General features: G+C 36.0%; 1 protein-coding gene across 17 annotated transcripts in view; it reads right to left on the reverse strand.

Moving 5' to 3' along the window:
- Wnk1 (WNK lysine deficient protein kinase 1) overlaps window positions 1-10,074 on the reverse strand; it is a 129,664-nt gene that overhangs the window by 76,667 nt on the left and 42,923 nt on the right. For all 17 annotated transcript variants that reach the window (XM_055604263.1, XM_055604262.1, XM_055604249.1 and 14 more), the window contains exons 3-4: window positions 7,495-7,715; window positions 5,409-5,566 (exon numbers count right to left, since the gene is read on the reverse strand). In XM_055604263.1, the coding sequence (XP_055460238.1) occupies window positions 5,409-5,566; window positions 7,495-7,715 (379 nt within the window). The remainder of the gene's footprint in view (window positions 1-5,408; window positions 5,567-7,494; window positions 7,716-10,074) is intronic.

Consider the following 10,074-nt stretch of genomic DNA (forward strand, 5'->3'; position numbering starts at 1 on the left):
CAAAGCAATGTGATTCCTCTTAAAGTGAAATGTTTGAAATTCTAGATAAATATTCCAGAGTTGAGTTTTGATTTGAAAAAGACCTCAAAGATGACATAAATAAAAAATAAGTATATTAATTTGACTTGAAAAAAAATTCAGCAACTTGGACAGTAAACTAAGCAAAAGGACTGTGGGGAAAAAAGATGTTTTGAAAATGAACAGCTCAAAAAATCCAGTTTAAAAAAAAAGTCAATGGAGAGGACAGCAAGATGGCTCAGTGGATGTAAGGTGCCTGCAGATAAGCCTGAGAACATGAGTTTAAATATCTGGGACCAATACAATAAGAGAAAGCCAACTTGCATAAGCTGTCTGCTGACCTGTGAAACACATCTGTGTGAATACACTTAAGCACAAACATATGTACCATAAAAAACGTAAAACTAAACAAAAATAACTCAATAAAATACTATCAAAAGAATAAACTAGATAGAAGAAAGATCATTAGTGTTTGAAGGCAAGATTAAAGAATTATTAGATTCAGACAGCAAAAAGAAAAAACTATGACCACAAGATTCAAGATGTCTGGAATAAAATTAAGAGACCAATTTACAAATTGTGATAAACTTATGAAGGAAGATATAGATTAAAGTCACAGTAAATGCCTAAATTACTTTTCTATTGCTATAATAAAACCATGACCAAGGTAAGTTACAGAATATTTGGAATGTATATACAGTCCCCAGAGAAATAATAGTTTATCACTATTACAGTGGAAGCATGGTAGCAGGCCCACATGGGACAGAAGCTGAGAGCTCACATCCGGGTCAAAAGGAAGCAAAAATCACTGTAGGAATAGCTCAGTTTTTTTAAACCTCAAGTGTGCCCCAAATGACACACCTCCTTCAACACCTCCTAATCCTACCAAACAGCTCCACCAAGTGGGGACCATTGTCATTTCAACCACCAAAGTAAACCTATTCAATAAAATTGCTCCTCTCCTAAATCTGTGTGAGGAGGAGGATGGACACCCAAGCAGAATCTCATACAGACAGTACCAGAAAACAACCTTTCCGTATTATGTTATAGTTAAACTGGTAAGAGCTTAAAAGAGGTGCTGAAGAGATGACTCAGCAGTTAAGAGCACTGGCTGTTCTTTTGTTCTTCCAGAAGTTCCAGGGTCAATTACCCACATAGTAGCTCAAAATTGTCTCTAACTCCACTCCCAAGAGATTTAACACTCTCAAGGACCTGTACACATGTGGTACACAGATACATATATATGTATATGTTATATGCAGGCAAAGCACCCATACACATAATTAATTTTTAAACACTGTTAAACAAGTTTAGAACAAAGGGTATTTGAAAGCTTCAAGGTTATTCAGAAAGGCAAACCTGTTAGAACAGAGCAGACTACTCACCAGAAACCATACTGCATCCACCAAAGTTACCTTTTAAAACTGGAGGAAAGGACTAGAGAGATGGTTGGTTCAGTTGGTAAATGCTTTGTAAGCATAAAAACTGAATTTGGAGTCCCAGCATGCATCTAAATAGCTGTGCCTGGTGTGTGTTGAGTGTGGGGGGGATAGGGACAGAGCAGAGACAGGTACATTTGTAGGGTTTACTGGCCAGTTAGTATAGCCAAACTGGTAAATTCAGAAAGAAATTGTCTCAAAAAACAACAAAACAAACACAAAAACCGAACAATGTTTGTTAAGGCTGGAGAGATGCTCTTCTAGATTTGGGTTCAGTTCTCAGCACCCTTATCAGCTCACAACTAACTCCAGCTTCAGGAGATCTGACACCTTTTTCTGGTCATGCAAGACAACTATATGTATGTATACAGCACACATAAATACACACAAGACATATATACACAAAATAAAAATGGTATCATTTAAAAACCTCAATGAGTTTTGGCCCTGGAATCAGTGGTAAAAGGAAAAAAACCACATTCCAGAGTTGTCCTCTGACCTCCACATATATGCCTTTGTACATGTGTACCCATGTACCCTTTGTACATGTGTACCCACACCAACACAGGCATAGTGTCAGTTTCCTCTCTACTGCTACGATAAACATTCTGACCAAAAGCAACTTAAGGAAAGGGCTTATTTGGCTTATACTTCCACATCACAACCCATCACGCAAAGTCAGAGCAGGATCTTAAAGTAGGAAGCTGGAGGCAGGAATTAAAGCAGAGACCATGGAGGAATGCCATTTACTGGCTTGCTTGGATGACTTGCTCATCATGCTTTCTTATACCACCAGGACCACATGCCTGGGATGGTACCAGCCACAGTGTGCTGGCCCTCCCAAATCAATCATTTATCAAGTAGGTGCTTCAAAAGACTTGTCTATAGGTCAGTTTGATGGAGGCAAACTCTTAACAGAGATTCCTTCTTCTCAGATATGTCTAGATTTGTGTCAAGTTAATAAAAACTACTCCACACACTCAAAAGATTTTTTTTTAACAAAGGATAAAGAAGTTGTTGACCATTAAGCAAGCACTCCAGAAATACTCAGCAGCACTGAAGTTGCAGGAATTGGAACATACCTTTCTGAATATATCAAAATAGGAATAGATTTAAACACTTCAAAACGTAATTGTTTTCTATCTGTGAAAACTCACCAAACTGGCATACACCCAAAACAAAATAGGAAAAAAAAAAATGTATTTCCAAGCAAACAATAGGATAGCAAATTCTCAAAGATTCTCTAAGACTTAATAAAACCAGTAGAAAACATCAGAATAACAAGCTTGCAAAGAAAATTCATTGCAAGTGACCTTTAAAGACTACCGAAAGTCTATTGATTATATAGCAAGGCACACATCTGTATATAAGAGTTTATCATGTTTACTAATTTATTGAAAAACTTTCAGAATGAAGAAGTAACAGTTTGGAATGAGAAATTTTGTACCAAAAAAAATGTATTCAAAGAATATAGTTTGCTGCTACTATTCTCTTAATCTTGAGCAGCTGGAGAGATGGCTTCACTGTTAAAGAGTATTTGCTGCTCTTCCAAAGGACCTGGTTTTGATTTCTATCACTCATATGGTTGGTTCATAACTATCTGTAACTACAGTTTCAGGGAATTAGATGCCTACTACTGACATCCTTAGGCACAAGACATGCACATGGTACAGATACACATTTGCAAGCAAAATACTCACACCCCTCCAAAAAAAAAAAAATCTAAAAAATTTTTAAAGAAATAGTAAGAATCTATTGAAGACACTTCAAAAATACTTACATGTTATACACAATCAATCTATTTTTAAATCTTTTCAAATGCATTTTCCCATTATATGATTTCAATATATTTGTTCTTGCAAACAATCTTAGGAATTCCAGCAATCATTAGTATCACTATCACAAGTAAATTAAGGCTCATAAATCATATAATAGAAACACCTTTATAGCATGTTGATCTGTGTATTCAGCTTGGATAAACAGAAATATTTTGGCATATTTTTTGTCTTTCTGCATTTATTTATTTGTTTGCTTATTTATTTATTTTAACTTCAAGTCACAGTCTCACTCTGTTTGATCAGGCTGGCCTGGAACTTGCAGATTCACCTGTCTCTGCCGTGAAGACAGCTATTGTTGAAGTCTTACAATACCACATCCAGTTTGTTTAATTAAATAAAAATCAGATTGCTCTGATAGTCATGCATTTTGAGCAACAAGAATGACTATATGACTGAGTCACATTAATGAACCTTGATCAGCATCTCAATTTTTATCTGCCATCTATTTTAAGCATGTACCTTGTTATTATTTGTAGTCGTTTAAATGAGGATGGACCCATACATGCAAATGATTGGCTACTTTGGTTCCTGGTTAGTGGAACTGTTTGAGAAGGATATGTCACTGGAAGCAGGCTTTGAAGATTCACTTGCTTTTTGGTGTGCCTCCACCTGTCTCCAGTTTGCAAATCAAGATGCAAGCTCTCACCTGTTCCTGATGTCATGCCTTTGCTCTACCACTATGACTCTAACTCTGAAACCATAAGCCCAATGCAACATTTTCTTTTGCCTTGTTCATGGTGTTTTGTCACAGTAATAGAAAAGTAACCAAGACACTGCATTAAAAGTAATCACTTTTTCTACACGTGTGAATATAAATAAGCCCCAAGTAAGTTGCAACTTTTTTACTTGGTATATACTTCAGACCACAATATATTTGTTGGTTATAGTTGATTATTCATAAACGGTCATGACTGTTAAATGAAAGGATACTAAATAAAATAACCAAGGGCTAATAAAGCAATCTAAGTTATTAGAGTCTCAATAAATTAAGTCAAAAGAATGTGTTCTTTTGTACCTTCATACACATTTAAAATTATAAAAACGAAATCATTATATAATAATTTATTAACACTAAATACTAATTATGAAGACTTGGTGATGCTTACTAATGAATATCACTTCCCAAGAAGCACAGATTTCCGCAGATACTAATTCAAGGCTTCCTATTAACCTTTAAAAAGCCCTTTTTTTTTTTTTTTTTATAAAAGATTTTAGATAAGCCTTATTTTACCTGGGGCTGGGCAGAGATATTAACCCCCTAAACTACCTTTACCTTCCAGGTCCCATCACATGCCAATTGCTCTACTAATTTCTATCTGTCTTAGTTCCTATCCATAATTTCATAAATACTTGCTTATGTTTCTCATCTAGGCTGTAAAAGCCATCTGTCAAGTTATACCCACCCCTCAAAATATTACTCATATTTCACAGAACCAAACAGACCCACTACTAGTACTAAAATGAGGTAAGTAATCTGTAAGGGAATGAGGGCATTTTTTTTTTTTTTGGCAGAGAACAAAATAAAATACAGATAAACGATTTAAGAGAATACAGCAATAACTAACAGCAACAGTAAAGTGAACCTGTTATTTTGTCTCCTAACTCACATAATTACCCAATTTTCCCTCTGAAGGAGAAAAAAAAAAAAAGTAAAACCCAAAACTCTCCCCTCTTTAGGCCCATCATGCCCCAGATACCACTGACTCTTGGATACTTCTGTATCAATTATCTATTATAGTCTTACTGCATAAAACCAACCTATATCTTCTTGCTGCTTTCAAAAGTCTACAATTGAAATCACCTTTAAAGCAATATAGTAAATAGCAACAGTAACTGTGTATCATAATCAAGAATTCAGATGAGTTATTATGAGATATCAGAATGCAGTTTCAAACAAAATATACCTTGTGATAAAGGTTTAAGAGGATGCAAAGAAGGTGGAAAGATAATCTGATAGCCTGTCTTTGCTCTCATTGTATACTGCACATAACTTAGCAAATTCCCTTCCCCACAGCTTAGGCTTTCTGTTGTCCCCTTTTGCATAGGTGGATGTTATACGGCTTGATGTTATTAGATATGACTGAATGTCATCAACAATTGGGCGAGGACTTACACTGGTCACTCGACGGTAGATCTGTGCAGCATTTTGGCACTCTGAGTATGGATATTCAGATGTAGCCATCTCAAGCATGCACATCCCAAAAGCATAAACATCAACGGATTCATCATATTTCTCTTCATACATCTCAGGAGCCATGAACTCTGGGGTACCTTAAATTAAAAAACAATTCAGACTCAATAATGAACAGTAGCTGTATGTGTTGCCTACCACAGGGTTTAAGAAGCAAAGAGGATGACCTGTCAGAGAGAAAAAAATGAAAGGCGATGAAAAAAAGACAGAGAAAAAGAGGAGAGAAATAATCTTCTTAGCCTGTTCCATCAAATATCCTATAAAGATCTTCCTCTGTAAGGCCTTGAAAACACTGATCTTAGTGTTCCTGTTATTAACAGAAGTTTAGCTAAGTGATACATTAGTATTATTCAAAATGAAAACAAACAGAAGAAAAGGGTAATAAAAGAAAAAAAAACTAGCAGGGAACAAAATGGATAATGTAAAATAGTAATGAAAAAAATGATCAAATGCTTGCCTGCCCTCTAATGTATGGCGGTTGTTAAACAAGTATTTACAATTGCTTTCTTGTCATTAATACTTCACTTTTTAAGGAGGCATTGCAGAAAACAAACAAACAAACAAAAATCCTCTGTATTCAGTATGTTTTTAAAAATAATAAAGTATAATTATCTATAAAGGTGACTTGCCAGAACCTTTTCGTCATATGCTTACCATTCAACCTATAGTACACAAATAAGGCTGGTGCAAATACAGAACATATGGTGAGGATCACCCTACAGAAGAAACAAATATACACATACAAATATAGACTGGTTTGTAAGCACAGTCTGTATATGTATGGTTCCACAAGATTAGATTTTACACTGATTTCAGAATCTTTAACTTCAATTCCAAGAACGAGTAGGCACACTATAATTTAATAAACAAAGAAAAAAGTTGGACCAGTGATTTTAAGATGACAAAGACAATTAAATGCTTCTTATTAAGAAAATGAAATGGCAATTCAGCTGCAAATGTATTCTTTAATATAGTGTAAAAATGTATAATCAGCATTAGAAATTCCAACTACACAACATTCCAATGAGAACACTGTTTTTGTTTCATTCTTTAGAAATACAAATGACTGGTGTGCCATACTGTTTTTATTCATACTGAAGATTCTAGCCCACCTAATCATGAATGGGCTTTTAATGTCATATCTTAGGGGAGACCAGAATGGAATGTGAACTGCGAATTTAAATTTCAGAGAGCTAACCCTTATTAAAACAGCCATTTTTTCCCCCAGCTGTGACTCTAATATCCAATTAAAAAGTCAGAAAGGTCACTCATATTGGACTACATATTGATTCCCAATAGAGTCAATTTTGCTCTACGGACAGCAATATCTGGAGACATTTTTGGTTGTAAAAATTAAGACTAAACAGACAGAATATGGCACTAGTATTTTGTTGTAGAACCCAGGATTGCTATGAAGTAATTCTAGGATATACAAGAAAATCCTACACGATACCAGTCTAGACCCAGATATTCAGAGTACTAAGTCTGGGAAACCTAATTTAGATATACCATTCATTCCAAAAGGTGGGAGTAAAGAACAGTTGATGAGACCAGCTTTTCCCAGTACATTCCTATACATTCTTATTTTCAAATCAAATTCTAAGCCAGGGATTCTTGAAGATATAGCCAATGCACATTTCTGAAGCTAAACTACATATAAATTCTATTTATCTTATGAAAAAAGCAACACACTGCTTCTACTGTACAAGTCTGAACATAATGAGTATTAACAGAATGACTCGCTAAGACTGTAACAAAACATTGTATCAATAAGTTCACCTTACTTCTCTCCATGTAACTTTATAACACATCAATAATCTTCATAAAGACTGTAGAAGCTTAAATATTAAAAATCTCTCATTTCACATTTAAGTAGATTTCATTACTAAGTTCAAGATATGATTTCTGAAGGCTTATTTCATGTCAGAAAGATATGATAGGGTCATGTTTCTATAGAAAAGCTATGTCAAAAGGCCAAACTGGCTCCAAAATCACACTGGAAACATACCTATCACACTCTTGGCAAAAGAAGCCCGCTTTAGAGTTGCCAGACCAAGGTCTCCGATCTTGACTGAGCCCGTAGGGCCAGTGATAAAGATGTTGTCACATTTAAGATCCCTGTGAATAATTGGTGGAGTTCGTGTGTGGAGAAACTGAAGCCCTTTAAGGATTTGCCGACACCAGCTTCTTAAAACTTTGATTTTCATCACTTTAAATCTTTTTAAGTACCTGGAAAAGGAAAAGTGAACCAAACAGGTTATCAATGATACAAGCTTTCTGCTTTGAAGAATTCCATTAAATTCTAACATACCAAAAATAGGAATATCAAATTTGGAATACTGAGACTCAGTGACTTTGAGTGTTAGTAATACTATTAGTAAGGTTAAAGGGACTGAGATAAATTTAAATGAAATTCTATTAAAAGATAAGAAAAATGAACTTTTCTTGGAAAAAATACTTTCTTTTTATGAGTGAATATATGTGTCTGCTGGGGGGAAAGTGCATATACCTGTGCATGTATGCAAATCGGAACAGAATGCTGAAACCTCTGGAACTGGAGTTACAGGTGTTTCCCAGTTGCCTGACTTGTTACCTGGGTGCTAGGATCTGTTTTCATGACTGATCTTAACCGTTTCTCTGGCTAGTAGTTTGTTTTGAAAGGATCTACCTACGTAGCCCAAGACAATCTTAAGCTTGCAATTCTTCTGCCTTGGTAACCTGTTTTTATTTTTGTTTTTTTGCGAAAGAGTCACATGTACTATAAACTTTCTATATAACTAAGGATGAACTTGAACTCTTGTTCCTCCCACTTCTACTTCCCAAGGTTAGAACTACAAGAACATAACAATGCCCAATTTTTGTGGTGCTAGGGATAGAACCCAGGCCTTTTGTGCACACTAGGCAAACACTTTACCAACCGAGTACACCCCCAACTTGCTGAGGAACTATTTAATTAGCAGTGGGTAAAAAATTCTTATAATAACAAAAAATGTATTCTTTAGTTTGTGGGCTGGAGAGATGGCTCGGAGGTTAAGAGCACTGGCTGCTCTTCCAGAGAGGTCTTGAGTTCAATTCCCAGCAACCACATGGTGGCCCACAGCCATCTATAGTAAGATCTGGTGTACAGGCAGAATGTTTTATAAATCTTTAAAAAATGAAATGGAAATTTAAAAGAAAAATTGTTTGCTATAGACCTAACTAAAAGACAGAATTCTGCTTCTAGTAAATAAATAATGATGTAGCTTCTACTGGTCACAAATATAGTCCTAAACTGATACACACACACACACACACACACACACACACACACACACACACGCATGCAAAATGAACTGGCAAGATGGCTTACTAGGTAAAGAAAGGGCAGAACCAGCTCCTGCAAGTTGTAATCTGACTATTACTCATGCACCACAACATGTATTGCCCATATACATACACACACACACACGTAAATAAATGTAATTTGAGATTATTTAAATTTTTAAAAAAGTGATAAAAGGAGCAAGAGGAAAAAAAAACAGTCAAAGTAGAGGTGATTTCACATGAGAATATAATAGGAAAGCAATGTGTAAGCAGCCTCTACATACGTATGCATGCATACATATACAAGTGCAAAAAGAGGTCAACTTTGAATGTCCTTCCATCCACCTTGTCTTTTAAGCCAGGGTCTTTAATTGACCTGGAACTCATCAAATAGGCTAGACTGACTGGGTAAGAAGCCTCAGGGACCAGTGCTAGGCTCATAAGTACATATTTTTATGTCTTGCTTTTTAATTTTTTTTTAGTGTGGGTTTTATGGAGACTGAACTCGGGTCCTCACATGTTCCTGCTGAGTGGGTAAAGGTACTTGCTGCCACGTCTGATGAAAGTCTCCATGACTCACATGGTATAAAGAGATAGTAGATTCCTAGAAGTGCATGCTATGACGTGTATGTACGCACACATAAGTAAACGTAATACATTTTTAAAGGGTCTTATGTGGTAAATGGAATGATTTGGGGACATGGTATGATCAACAGTTCTATGATTGTAATGCAGTGCTGGTAAGTAAAGAAGAATGGAGCTGGAGAGACGATTTGGGGCTTAAGAAGCCTTGCTGTTCTTCCAGAAGACTTAGTTCCCAGCACCCATGCCAGGTGGCTCATAACTGCCTGTAACTCCAACTCCAGGGAATTCAACACCTTCTGGCTTCTCTGAGCATCTGCATATGGGTGGTATGCATATACATGCTTGCGCGTGTGCACACACACACACACACAGAGACAGAGAAATTTAATGGAAAAGGAGAACAGTGGTGACCTGCTGTACAAGCTTAATGACTTAAGCCTGATTTCTGGAATTCATGGTGGAAGGAAAGAGGTGAATTCTGGATTTAGTCTTCTGATCTCTACACCATGGCACATGTCTGGACTAGCATACACACACAGCATTCTCACTCATATTCTAATTTATTCTCCTATTCTATTCCTCTCCACTCACCTCTCCTTCTCACCCTCTCCCTTTCTCTTCTCTCTCTTTCAATAATAAAATACATTTTTAAAAAGGAAGGAAGGAAGGAAGGAAGGAAGGAAGGAAGGAAGGAAGGAAG

Source organism: Psammomys obesus, unplaced genomic scaffold (assembly GCF_907164565.1).
Source record: "Psammomys obesus unplaced genomic scaffold, mPsaObe1.curated_primary_1811, whole genome shotgun sequence".
NCBI classification, from domain to species: domain Eukaryota; kingdom Metazoa; phylum Chordata; class Mammalia; order Rodentia; family Muridae; genus Psammomys; species Psammomys obesus.